The sequence below is a fragment of the Ursus maritimus genome, unplaced genomic scaffold (genome assembly GCF_017311325.1).
Source record: "Ursus maritimus isolate PB19 unplaced genomic scaffold, ASM1731132v1 scaffold_14, whole genome shotgun sequence".
In the NCBI taxonomy this organism is placed as follows: domain Eukaryota; kingdom Metazoa; phylum Chordata; class Mammalia; order Carnivora; family Ursidae; genus Ursus; species Ursus maritimus.
This window is the reverse complement of record NW_024423786.1, coordinates 41,666,489-41,680,190: the sequence shown is the minus strand read 5'-3', so window position 1 is coordinate 41,680,190 and position 13,702 is coordinate 41,666,489. Positions and strand designations below refer to the sequence as shown.

General features: G+C 47.4%; 1 protein-coding gene across 2 annotated transcripts in view; it reads right to left on the bottom strand.

Annotated features, from left to right (window-relative positions):
* Positions 1-2,451: 2,451 nt before the first annotated feature.
* LOC103674877 (serine protease 46) overlaps positions 2,452-13,702 on the bottom strand; it is a 26,509-nt gene continuing 15,258 nt past the window's right edge. For both annotated transcript variants that reach the window (XM_040628918.1, XM_040628917.1), the window contains one exon: positions 2,452-2,881. In XM_040628918.1, the coding sequence (XP_040484852.1) occupies positions 2,627-2,881 (255 nt within the window). In that variant the 3' untranslated portion in view covers positions 2,452-2,626. The remainder of the gene's footprint in view (positions 2,882-13,702) is intronic.

Sequence of the window (13,702 nt, the reverse complement as noted above, 5' to 3'; positions counted from 1 at the left end):
TCACAGCAGCCCACCCCCAGTGGCTTCCCAGGGTGGGTTAGCAGAGTGTGAGATCAGTGCGCATGCGCCAGCGCCAGGGTGTGTCAAGCCCCACACAAGAGAGGGGGTGTCTGCGCGCACTAGGTCGTGTGTGAGAGGCTTTCTGTGGCAGCTAAATTGTGGGCACTGAGTTCCAGGATAAGAAGTAATTCTGTGGGTCTTCGTTCGACATGCTAGAAAGCCACTGCTGGGCAGAAGGTGGGGGCCCCCCCGAGACACCCACGGGAAGGCCCCCTGAAAGCTGTGCTGGAGATCCCCTAAGTCCTGGGCTGGGAGCCTGGGTCAGTTCAGAGAGGCGGGAACATGCAGCCCACCCCAGACCTCTTCTCACGCCTCCCTGCCCCCTTCCTCCTCCGTTCCCCCCTCGGTCCCCAGGGGTCAGAGGTCCTTCAGACTGCTCCCCACCCTCCTCCCCCAGGGAGTCCATGGTACTCACTGAGAAAGCCGGCGTCACCGCCGTTAGCAGCAGACACCGTCTGGGTCTGGAGGGTCACGGGCTGCGACGGGTCGGTGGGGGACTGGAGGGGGAGGCGAGGCCCGTCTGAGGGACAGGTGGCACTGGGCGCACACGGGACCCCAGGGTCGACGGAAGCAGGCTGAGACGGTGCCCCTGGCGCTTGGCCCGCCAGACAGCCTGCGGAAGGACGCAGAGGGCTTCAGACGAGGCCCGGCGAGAGCGTAGGGTGGGGGGTGGGGGGTGCGGGGTGGGGGGCGGGACTCACCCGTGGGCCTCGGAGGCAGCAGCAGCAGCAGCAGCAGCAGCGGAAAGGCAGACGCCCCGGGGCCCTGGGGGCCCTGCCTGCGGGCCGGCGTCCTGCACCCCCTGGGCTCCATTCGGGAGTAGCAGCCAAGGCGCCGCGGTGCTCCTCTCGCGACGGCGCCCCCCATCGGCAGCCCGCGCCGGCGTCCGCCGCGTGGGGAATGCGGGCGCCCCTGCCCCGGCCGCGCGGGCGCCCCCCAGTGGCCGCCCACGGGGCGCTCCCCGTGCCCCCCCACCCCGCCCAGGCGCCCCCACGGACTTGGCCTCCCTTCTGCCCGCACCACCACGCCTCTGCCTCTGTGGCCCGTCGGTCTCGCTCCCCGCGCCTGGCCAGGCACTTCCCGCAGTCCCTCAGGCTAGCGCGGCAGTTCCTGCACCTCCTCGCTCCTACTGCCCCCTGCCCTGGGCCGGGTTCCTGCTTTCATCCTGCCCCAGGTGAGATGGGACCCAACCCCTGGGGCTGGCCTCCGGGATTTCCAAGCCGCCCACCTTCCCCGCCCCCCAGCCTGATAACTACACTGGGGCTTTGCCCCAGAGCACTGAAATTGAGTGGCTGGAAAGGTTTTCAAGATGTTTGAAGATTGCATAATTTTAAGCAGCACCCTACCCCACCCCCACCCCCACCTCCTTTCAGCAGATGCTCTTCTCTGACAGAGCCATCTGCTTGGGAAAGACTGTGTAGGTGAGGTTCCTGGCCACAGAGGAAGAGTGATGGTAGCCAGCAGACCCTTCTGGGAGCAGAAGGCCACTTTAAGGTACGTTGGAATTGGGGGAACATTTTGATGGCTCAATGACAGACAGACAACACATTTAATAAGCAGTGTGGGGAAATCCTATGAGCAGCTTTGGTTGAAAGCTCTTGGGAAATTCTAGGTGAATGTGAAATCAAGTCAGGACACTCTACCTTTTGCCAGGACCTGCTGTCTTGGGAGACACTCAGGCTGGCCATTCAGCGCTCCAGTCTCTGCGAAGACAGCAAATCATACCCAGTATGCTTGCGGCCCCGGAAGGACAAGGGCTCTGAACCTGAGGACAACCAGGTCGGAGTTGCCCCCCAGGCTGCCTCCACTCTGGCTCTGGCTCCCTTGGGCCAGCCCGGCCTTGCCCTCCAGAGCCTGATGGAGGTCACTGAGGCAGCTTGGGAGCTCAGGGTGCCATCACCGCCCACGATTCATCCCAGCAAGCACTCTGCCTTGGCCCCTTTTTCTCCCCCCATCAACATCATCTTCCGCCAGGGAGGGAAAAGGAACTGGTCCGGTTCTGTAGACCCTTAGGGGGATCTGAAGGGTTGGGAGAGGCTCACAGGCTCTGGAACGAAGTCCAAAAATGTAGGTCCAGTCATCAAGTTTCTTGGGAAGAGGACAAATTCTCTTAGGAAGGCCAGAGGAGACTGCTGGTTAGAGACCCAGGGGAGGGCCATGGGGCCTGGGGTTGCTGGGGTGCTGAGATGATTAAGCAGGGACTAGGGGTCACAGAGTCCCACCCGGTATTTGGCAGAAGAGGAAACCGCAGCCCAGAGGGGGGAACATGGCAAGCGCTGGCACAGGGAGGCCCCCTCAGGGAAGGCTCCCCTTGAGAGGACAGACGGGCCTCCGGGGGCTGCGGAGGCTCTGAAGGATTCTGGCCACGGTCGAGAAGAAAGATCACTTCTGTGGCACAAAACTCAAGAGCATCTTCATTGAACAACTTAAAAACCAGTGGCTCTGGGACCCTCCCCCGAGGGTGTGCTGTCTTGATGTCACGTGCTCCCTGGGTCTGCACGTCTTCTGAGCACAGACAGAGGGAGGAAGAAGCAGCCTCTGGGAGTGCTTGCCCCAGAAACACCGCTCACAGGAGCCACAGGGAGCCCAAGGACACCAGCAGAATGTAGCCAGTCAGGGCGACGGGGCTCAGGAAGGCAGGGCCAGCCCTGCTCATGAACCTCATGTCGGAGATCTGCCTCTTGATCCAGTGGGTGAAGTGGGAGGTGCTGGTGTAGATGCCTGGGAAGCGGTGCTGGTTACAGCTCAGGCTCCAGCTCACCACCCCCATCTGAATCCAGGAGTTGTTCACCTGGCAGACGAGGGAGCTGCCGGAGTTGTCCTGTGCAGGGGAGGAGGGCACGCATGAGGGAGGCAGCAGGAGGACCTCGCTGCAGGCTCTGCGGAAATTCGCACGTCTTGAGCCAGATCCCTCACGAGAGCTGCTTAGGCTTGTGCTGCCCCTGACAGTGAGGCCTGGCTATGAACCTGCTCCGCGGCCTGGAAGCTCTGCCCTGGGGCCCCAGCTTAGGATCGCACTGGCCTCTCTCCTCATTCCCCTGCTAAGTCTCTGACCAGAACCCCCGGGGCCCCACCTCTGTCCTCCCTTAAATCCTGGCGGGCTTCCAAGGTGCCACCCTTGACCACCTTCTTTCCTACAGTCCTGCTTGCAGAGTGACTCTTTGAAATGCAAACCAGCCCCCTCTTTCTGTGCAAAGCAGGTGCGTGGATAAGAATAATGTTTATAGGGGTGCCTGGGTGGCACAGTGGTTGAGCGTCTGCCTTCGGCTCAGGGCGTGATCCCGGCGATATGGGATCGAGCCCCACATCAGGCTCCTCCGCTAGGAGCCTGCTTCTTCCTCTCCCACTCCCCCTGCTTCTGTTCCCTCTCTCGCTGGCTGTCTCTATCTCTGTCGAATAAATAAATAAATTAATTAATTAATTAATAAATCTTTTAAAAAAAGAATAATGTTTATAACAGCATGCATCAGAAAGTCATAACTGTTAGGTCTGCTGATGATGGGTTTATGATTTTGTTAAACTTCTATACTCTTCTGTATTGTTGAAAAGCTGTATAAGTCAGAAAAACAGCTTTCTATTTATATTTATATACATAGATACATTTTTAATGTAATTCAAACTAAGATTTAAAGAACATAATCGCGGGGCGCCTGGGTGGCACAGCGGTTAAGCGTCTGCCTTCGGCTCAGGGCGTGGTCCCGGAGTTGTGGGATCGAGCCCCACATCAGGCTCCTCTGCTGGGAGCCTGCTTCTTCCTCTCCCACTCCCCCTGCTTGTGTTCCCTCTCTCGCTAGCTGTCTCTATCTCTATCGAATAAATAAATAAAATCTTAAAAAAAAAAAAAAAGAACATAATCGCTTAAAACACATAAACACGTAAATCACATAAAACACATAAACCCTTAAGGAAAAAAATAAGAAAACTATACCTAAGAATTAAATGAAGACTTACATCAAGGTAAAGATATAGTTTGGTTCTTAGGTGAGGCGACTGAAAACAACATAAAAATGCCAGTGTTCAGCATTTGGCTTCCTGCAGTAGGAGGGCCAGATACCCTGCCTGACCTTGCTGTAGATAACTAAATGTGCGTGATGTTAAAAACTTCTCATTTCAAATGCAGAGATGAGCTGGCAAGAAAATAAAGACTCTTCAGAGTCCAAAACCCAAGGGAGGCCTAACACCCAGAGAGGTCAGCAAAACCCACATGGCTTTCGTCCCAAAGCTATTTGCCAAACCCGGCGAAACTGAGCTTCCGTTTTTCACAGCGTCGTTCATCGGTGAAGGAGATAAAAGGTAAAACCCAGGGCCTGCGCAAGGAGGGGAGCCTGCAAAAAGCTACACCTCCCAAAAAAGGACCATGCCCTCGGAAGAAGGATAAACTGGGAGCACCTGCCCTCATGGGAACTTGCAATTTGAATTCACACTATGTGGGTGGTTCTGGAAACCCAAGCCAAGGATGTCATTCAGAGTGGTCCTGGGTTAGTCATGTGCCCAGAGAATTCTCACAGAGAACACCCTAAAGAACCTTTCCTCACTCTTTAAAGCATCACCCCACACACAGGGAAGTTGAGATACCATGAGCAAATGCCAACCAGCAGGAAAAAAACGAGAGCGTAATTAGAGCCCTCACAGCTTGGGACTCAGGGATTATCACACATGGAAGGTTCAGAGTTTCTGGTAATGCGGCACTATTTCATAGGCTTGGGAGGGAGGTAATGGTGTTGGTTTTGTTATTCTTTGTTCTCCATACATGTTTTATAAATATTCTTTTTTCTCTTCAATAGAGTAAAAACAATTTTAAAAGATAACAGTGTCAGTCCTCCTTATGTTAATCTCTAAAGCTCAAGCAATTCCAAATAAAATGCCAGATGGACTTTTTTCTCAGGACCTTGACAATCTGATTCTAAAATTGATATTGAAGGATCACAGCCCATGAATTAATTCTATGACGGGCCTGAGAAGGAAGAGCAAATGGGAAAGTCAGGCTGGGGGCAGATATGACCTACCGGAAAGTTAGATATATTCCAAAGCTGTAATTACAGAAACTGTGGTGCTGGCATAAAAACAGGAAAACAGACCAGTCATTCATCCGAGAGCCAACCTGATGCCCGCGCGTGAGGAGACGTAACACACGCTCCAGAAAGTTCTGGGAAAGGAGATCTCTGTTGTCATGGTGGGAAACCGATGAAGAAAAATGAAGTTGGATACTACCTTACAAAACTCCAGCGGAATGAACACTCTCAATGTGAGAAGTTAAAGATAGAGCTCATTAAAAACATGCAGGACTCCGACTTGAGATGAAGCCTACATTGTAAAATAAGACTTGAAGCCCACAAACTTGAAGAAGGGAGATGTGTTGGGCTTAATTCCATCAAAATTATGACTGTTCAGTGAAGGGCACTGAATCGCATTGAAGGTAGATGATGAATGAAGATAGGGCATTTTCTCTGTCTACAACACCAACTGGAGGTCGATATATAGCATATGACACCCTGAACATTAACAAGCAGAGAAAGAGAGTTGAGAGACTTCTGGGGAAGATGCAGAGAAGGAGGATCCTGGGCTCACCTCGTCCTGTGGATACACTTAGAAATCACCCACATCAGAGTAAATGAGCCAGAAAACGACCCAAAGCCTGGCGGAGCAGACTCACCGCCGCTCAATGCAGAGAAGAGGCCCCATCGAAGAGGGTAGGAAGGGTGGAAACCCAATCAGGAGTCACACTGACCTGTAATACTGTCTGTGGGAGGGTGGGATGCCACAGGAGCAGGGAGGAGAGAGGAGCGGACCCCACCCCAGGCGCAGGGGATCCCCTCTGGGAAGACAAATGCCCCTATCATTTGGCTTTGAAAAGCGGAGGTGCCTAACCTTGTGAGTACTTACAATTGGTGGAGCTTAACACCCGGAAATTTAAAAATCAGTGGCTCAGCTCTGAGAGAGCCAGAGGGTGATAGGAGATTGAGCCCCTGCTCTGAAAGAGACAGCATAACAAACAGCCGTGGAGATACAGCACAGAAGTAGCAGTTTAAAAAAACACCTAGGGTATATGAGAAGGAGATTTATTTACTAATCGCAGAGTGTGTGCCGGAGGGGCGGGGATCTTTGGGAGACTTCTCCAGGAACAAAAGAGCCAGCAGGTGCATTTCCCACCCCTACCCTCCCAGCCTAGATACACGGACACCTGCAGGAACCAGCCCCTTGAAACACACTCCACTTAGTTTGCTAACAGTGCATCTCACCCCCACGTTCTCCTATGGATGTGCCCCTTCCCTCCCAGCTGTCCTCAGAGTTTTCCCAGGCAGCTGCAGGTCCTCCTCCTGCAGTGAACCAGCACAGACCTTGTTGGCACTATGCATCCTGCACCACATTCTCTTGCAGACACACCCCCTCCAACACACCCTCGACAGGAGGCCATCCAAAGCAGTGCCACAAGCCTGGCAGGGTGCAAGCAGCCCCAACAGGCACCAGCATCACTCCAAAGTGACTCTTGCCCTGGGGAGAGGGGAAGATAAGCATACACACCAGTCCAACTGCAGCCCCAGCAGTGGACTGGAGGCAGACATCTGGACTGACTGCAGGCTCCACCCACCAATGAAAGTTTTCAGGGGACAGCACCTAAAAAGAACACCCTGATGTTCAGTGCTACCACAGTTCTTGCAAATACCTGTCTGGCTCAACTCAAGTCCACGGCAGCCCCAGACTGACCCACTGACAGCATAGGTACCAAAGCCTGCCCACAACAGGCAAAGAGAGCCATTGCAGATGACTGGACTGGAGGCAAACATGGCTCAGCCACAGTGGTAGGGTGCACCCAGCACACAAAGGAGACACCCCTGAAATGCCAGATTCTGGTGAACAGGGAACATTGCACTGCGGGACACTACAAAGCCTCTTCTTTGTAAGTCTCCTACTTGCAATAGCAAGAGATGTAGCTGACTTTCCTAATACATAGACACAGACACAGAGAGTTAGACAAAATGAGGAGACAGAGGAATATGTCCCGAGTGAAAGAACAGGACAGAATTACAGCAAGAGAGCTAAACAAAATGGCTATAATATGTCTGATAGAGAATTTAAAGTACTGGTCATAATGGGGCACCTGGGTGACTCAATTGGCTGAGCACCAACTCTTGATTTCAGCTCCGGTCATGATCTCAGGGTCATGGGATTGAGCCCCGTGTCAGTCTCTGTGCTCAGCAGGGCAGTGAGGAGTCTGCTTGAGATTCTTTCCCTCTGCCTTACCCCTCTTCCCCTGCCCCACTCATGTGCTCTCTGTCTTTCTCAAAATAAATAAATAAATCTTTAAAAAAATAATAATAGGGATGCCTGGGTGGCTCAGTCAATTAAGTGTCTGCCTTCGGCTCAGGTCATGACCCCAGGGTCCTGGGATCGAGTCCTGCATCAGGCTTCTTGCTCAGCAAGGAGTCTGCTTCTCCCTCCCTCTCTCCACCTTCCCCATTCATGCTCTCTTTCTCTCTGTCAAATAAATAAATATAATCTTTTTTAAAAATATAAAAAATAATAATAAAGGAATGGTCATAAAGATACTCACTGGACTTGAGAAAAGAGTGGAGGACCCCAGTGAATCCCTCAACAAGGAGATAGAAAATATAAAAAAGAATCAATCAGAGATAAAGAACTCAGTAACTGAAATTAAAAATACACTAGATGGAATTAATAGTATATTAGAGGAAGCAGAAGAATGGATCAGTGACCTGGAGGACAGAGTAATGGCAAGCAATCAAGCTGAACAGGAGAGAGAAAAATAATAATAATAAATTAAAATAGATTAAGGGAACTCGGTGACACCATTAAGTGTAATAACATTCACATTATAGGGATCCAAGAAGGAGAAGAGAGGGAAAGGGGGGGACAGAAAATGTATTTGAAGAAATAATAGCTGAAGACCTCCCTAATCTATGGGAAGGAAACAGAAATCCAGATCCAGGAGGCATGAAGAGCCCCCAGTAAAATCCACAAGACATATAGTAATGAAAATGGCAAAAAGTAGTAGAAAAGAGAAAATTTAAAAAGCAGCCAGAGAAAAGAAAACAATTACACACAAAGGAAACCCCATAAAGCTGTCAGCTGATTTTTCAGCAGAAACTTTGCAGGACAAAAGAAAGTGGCATGATATATTCAAAGCGCTGAAAGGAAAAAAATTGACAGCCAACAATACTCTATCCAGCAAGGCTACCACTCAGAATAAAAGGAGAGATAAAGAGCTTCCCAAACAAACAAAAATTAAGGAATTCATGACCACTAAACCAAGAAATGTTAAAGGGGACACTTTGGTGGAAAGGAAAGACCATAAGCAGGAGTAAGAAAAGTAGGAAGCACAAAAGCAGTAAAAATAACTGTATCTATAAAAATCAGTCCAGGGACTCACAAAATAAGAGGACGTAAAGTATGACACCATATATCTAAAACATTGGGTCAGGGGAAGAGGAGTAAAGAATGGGTCCAAACTTAAGTGACCATCAACTTAATAGAGGCTGTTGTATGCAGAAGATGTTATTTACAAATCTAATGGTAAGTACAAACAAAAAACTGATACTAGATATGCAAAAAATAAAGAGAAAGAAATCCAAGCATATCACTAAAGAAAGCCAGCAAACTGTGAGAGAGCAAGAGAAGCAAGGAACAGAGGAGAACTACAAAAACCATCATAAAACAAGTAACAAAATGGCAATGAGTACGTAACTATCAATAATGACTTTCAATGTAAATGGACTAAATGCTCCAATCAAAGACCTATGGCGACGGAACAGAGGAAAAAGCAAGAATTATCTCTACGCTGCCTACAGGAGACTACTTTCAGATTTAAAGACACGTGCAGATTGAAAGTGGGGGGATGGAGAAGCACTGACCGTGCAAATGGAAGTGAAAAGGAAGCTGGGGTAGAAAGAGAGTTAAGGGAGACTCCAGAGTGTCCACCCCGGTCGCCAGATCCCTGACAGTTTGGCAAGGTGGGGACCTCCCCTTTCCAGGAGCACTGAAGGAGAGAGACGTGGCAGGGCTTGGCAAGGTTTAAATCAGATCAATTTAAATCTAGACTTGTAATCAGACAGGGCATGTGATAGCTGAAAGTGACTGCCCAAAATGATGTTTGAGGGAGGGAAGAAGCTTTGACAGAGGTCATGGGGGGGGGGGGGGGGGTGTCCTGTCCCTGCTCTTAAAAGAACAAAGCCATTTAATGTGTACTCTCTAACAAATTGAGTCTCCTCAACAAACAAATACAGGCGGGAAGAAGTAGCACTACATCATTCATGCACGTGAAATACACAGGCGGCGACACTCTGCCTTTTTCAAAGATACAGACGTCTTCAAAGATATGTAATAAACAGACTTGAGTAGGTGCCTTTTCGGGGAGAGAAGGGGGAAAATCAAGACAGTGATAATCAAGCCAATGATGATAATGTGAGGACCCTGACCTGAGAGAGAAGATTAACTGGACTCCGGGGGCCCAGAGAAAAAGAGAACTCAGAGAGAATAATGGGGAGAGAGAAAGATCTCAAACGTGGACATTCTCTTACCACAAGGAAATAGAACCAGAGCCCATGACAAAATGTGAACTACCCGATCAAAGGAAAAGAAATTAACTTTCAAAAATGTTAAAGTGAGGGGCGCCTGGGTGGCTCAGCCGTTAAGCGTCTGCCTTCGGCTCAGGGCGTGATCCCGGCGTTCTGGGATTGAGCCCCACATCGGGCTCCTCTGCTGGGAGCCTGCTTCTTCCTCTCCCACTCCCCCTGCTTGTGTTCCCTCTCTCGCTGGCTCTGTCTCTCTCTCTGTCAAATAAAAAAAAAAAAATCTTAAAAAAAAATGTTAAAGTGAAAACAGAATTAAAATCTACGCTTGCTGTGTGGAGCGATAAGAATAGCACATGTGGCCAAGCCCTTGGGATATGGGCTTGAATTGCACATAGAACAGTCCCGGTCTACATATTTTCATCAAACAAGAGAGAATGAAAATAAGTTAGTCATTATTGTCCTCAGTGATGTATTACCACGCATTCAGCTCAATTGAAAAGGAATTAATAAAAACAAAAAAGGGATAATCCGTGCATTAGAAAGCAGAAAATCATAGCCTCGAGAAATGAAATCAATCGCTTGTTCTTAAAAAGACAACAGAATAGATAAGCACCTTGTAAATCTTACCAAGAGAAAACAGAAAGAGAAGGAAAATGCAAATACTTCATGGTGTGAGTAGAAAAGAGACAAGAACCGCATCCTGGGAAAATACGCTTCTTCAGAATCTGAAGAATGTTTGTAACCTCCTCTTTGTGGATTTAAATTCTGGATGAAATGAGTAAATTCTGAGAAAATGCAAATCACATAAGTCCAATAACTATGGGCAAAACAACTTAGAATGTGGCCCACAGCCTACCCCTCAAAGGAAAACAGGCCCACGTGGTTTCATAGGCAACTTCTACCCAGCATGCAAGGAGCAGATCGTTTATATTGTGTCAAATGTTCCAGAACAGAGGCTAACATTTTTCAAGTGAAGTACTAGTGATTCTCTATCTTGATACGGGGGGCGCCTGCCTCAGCATGCCTTACAAAGGAGCCCAGCCTCATTGGAGGAAGAAAACAAAACCCAAAGGCCAGGTGGGTCATGCTGCATGGACAGTTCATGCGGGACACTTCCTTCCCAGGCCGGTACCTTTCCTGAGCCCTGCACCCACATGGCCCTGTGCCTGGCCCAGGGCCCAGCACGGGCCGTCTGTTGGATGAATAAATAAATTAAACATGTTCTAAAAAAAGATATTATAAATCTGAATCTGACAGATGAATGAAGCAGAAGGACACGGTGAGCAGGGAAAGACGATCCTGGCACGCAGGCTAGGCGGACATGAGGAGTCTGTTCTCAGGGCTGACTCGGCACATCTAATCGGAGCGTGGAGTCATCTTGAGAGCTGCAGAAAACACATTTTTTTCACTTCTGAAATAACATGCTGTTGCAGAACAGGAAGGAACAGCTCTCTCCCTGATAGACGATCTATGCCAGATTAACACCGAGCTTCATGATGAAGGTAAAGGAGCAGATCCGTGAAGGCCAGCAACAAGAAAAGGCCCAGCTACAAATTCCAGGTGCTTTGGGGGAGGCGTGCCCAAGAGAATGAAGAAAGCAAGCATCGTGAAAACCCACGAGGCAAAATCGTTACTAATTACAGCTCATAGGAGTGTAGGCCTGCAAAGCCCGAGAGTCAACTAAAAACCCTGGATATAATCAGAGAGTTCAGCTCGCTCTTTTCAACAAGATATTTTCAACAAGTGGATGAGTCTGGGGGAAGGAAATGAACAAAGTAAAAATGAAGGAAGGTCTTGTCCTGCCGAGGAGGAAGCTATAGACACTGGTTAACTATTTGTTCATTCAGGTCTCGATATGTGTGTGGAAAATATAAGTAGCAGCATGAGATTGAGACATGACAACTTCTAAACCATTACAGCGGAAGAGTAGAGTGGGGGGGAATCAACCCAACACGTAAGGAGGGGGAACAAAAAGAAACATTCTTCCTGGTGAATGGATTAAAGGATATTCTCCCAGATATGCTGAGAAAACCAGCATCCAGCTTTATGCCCTTTAACAAGAGACACACTTAAAACAGAATGGCACCGTGGCTCTTGGAAGACAGAGCAATTGCTCTAGAATATAGTTCTTGCACTGCAATAGACAAGAAAAACAAGAAGCATACACCTCGAAAAGAAGGAGGTAGCCTGGTGATGGGTAGTAAGGAGGGCACATATCGCATGGTGCACTGGGTGTTATACACAGCTAATGAATCATCGAACCTTGCATCAGAAACCAGGGATGTACTGTATGGTGACTAACATAATGTAATAAAAAAACATTAAAAAAATAATAATAATTAAATTAAATTAAATTAAAAAAAAGAAAGTGATCCTTTCATCAGAAAAAAAAAAAAGAAAGAAGGAGGTAAATTGATCACTGTTTGCAGATGATAATGTGTCTGGACTTGCAAAATTAAGGAGAATAAACCAGATCCAATTTTTAAACAAGGATGCTTGTTACACACACACACACACACACGCACACACACACGCATGCACGCAAACCAAATAGATAATTCAAGCAGAAAATACAATGGAAGGGGCGCCTGGGTGGCACAGCGGTTAATCGTCTGCCTTCGGCTCAGGGCGTGATCCCGGCGTTACGGGATCGAGTCCCACATCAGGCTCTTCCGCTATGAGCCTGCTTCTTCCTCTCCCACTCCCCCTGCTTGTGTTCCCTCTCTCGCTGGCTGTCTCTCTCTGTCGAATAAATAAATAAAATCTTTAAAAAAAAAAAAAAAAAAAAAAAAAGAAAATACAATGGAAGAAAACATACTGCTCCCAGCAGAGATTTAAATCACGTAGGCATATTCTTAAGCAGCAGCATGCAGTAACCTTGTAGAGGAAGCCGTAAACTCCTTGCTCTGGACAGAAAGAAATAGAACAAAATAGTCTATTTTCCTCTAAGTTAATCTCTTAATTTCCACCAAAATCGCCACATGATTTTCTCTTTGACATTCTACTGAGATTGTTCAGTTGGAATGAACATGGGAGAAGAGCCAGGCAAATTCTTTAAAAGGAGAATAATGAAGGAGGACTTGCCTGACCACGTTAAAAAAAAAAAAAAAGAATTAAAGAGCTACAATAATTTAAGAGTGGTGTTGGCAGAGGAATGAGACTGCAAGAGTCAGAGACAGACCAAAATAAGATGGGAATGTAGAATATAATAAAGGAGATATTTCTTTTTTTTTAAGATTTTATTTTTAAGAATGCCCTACACCCAATGTGGGGCTTGAACTCACAGCCCCAAGATCAAGAGGCACACACCCCACCAACAGAGCCAGCCAGGCAGTCCCTAAAAGGGGCATTTCTAATTCATTCCCAAAAAACCATTAAGTAGTTAATAAAAGATTATTTACGTAACTGGCTATATTTGGAGGAAAATAAAGCAGATTCCTTCTCTCAACCTTCCCGATGAATCAAAATTAAAATATTCAAAGAAAAGAATGAAGAACAGGTAGGAGTGAATAATTTTATATCTTAGAGTGGGAAAGATACTTCCAAGCACAGCACAAAAACACTGTCATCAAGGGAAATCATGATAAATCAAATTTTTAAGTAACTCTATGGAAAAAAGTCCACACCGAAAAAAGGCAAATGATGGGCAAATAGGGTAAAATATTGTAAAGCATTTTATAAAGGGTTAAAACTCCCAGTTCCCAAAGTTTTTAATAACTTTTTATTTTGAAATAGTTTGAGACTCACAAAGAAGTCGCAAGTATATTTTTACCCAGATTTACTAATTGTTAATGTTTTACCATATTTGTTTTATATTCTCTCTCCATATATATTTGTGTATATGTGTGTGCGTGTTTATGTAAAAAGTATATATATTTATAAGTCATTTTAAATTAAATTGAAAAAGACATGATGTTCCTTTACCAATAATTACTACAGGATGTAATATTCAGAGTTTTTACAAATCAATAAAAACAAAAGTAGTTTAATAGAAAATCAAGAGCAAAGGACAGAGAAAGGTGTAAATGGTCCACTGAACACCTCAAGCATCTTAATCTGGACTCCCTTTGTTCTTTTACAATTTATTTGGAAGTTGAGCTCTTTCCCTGACC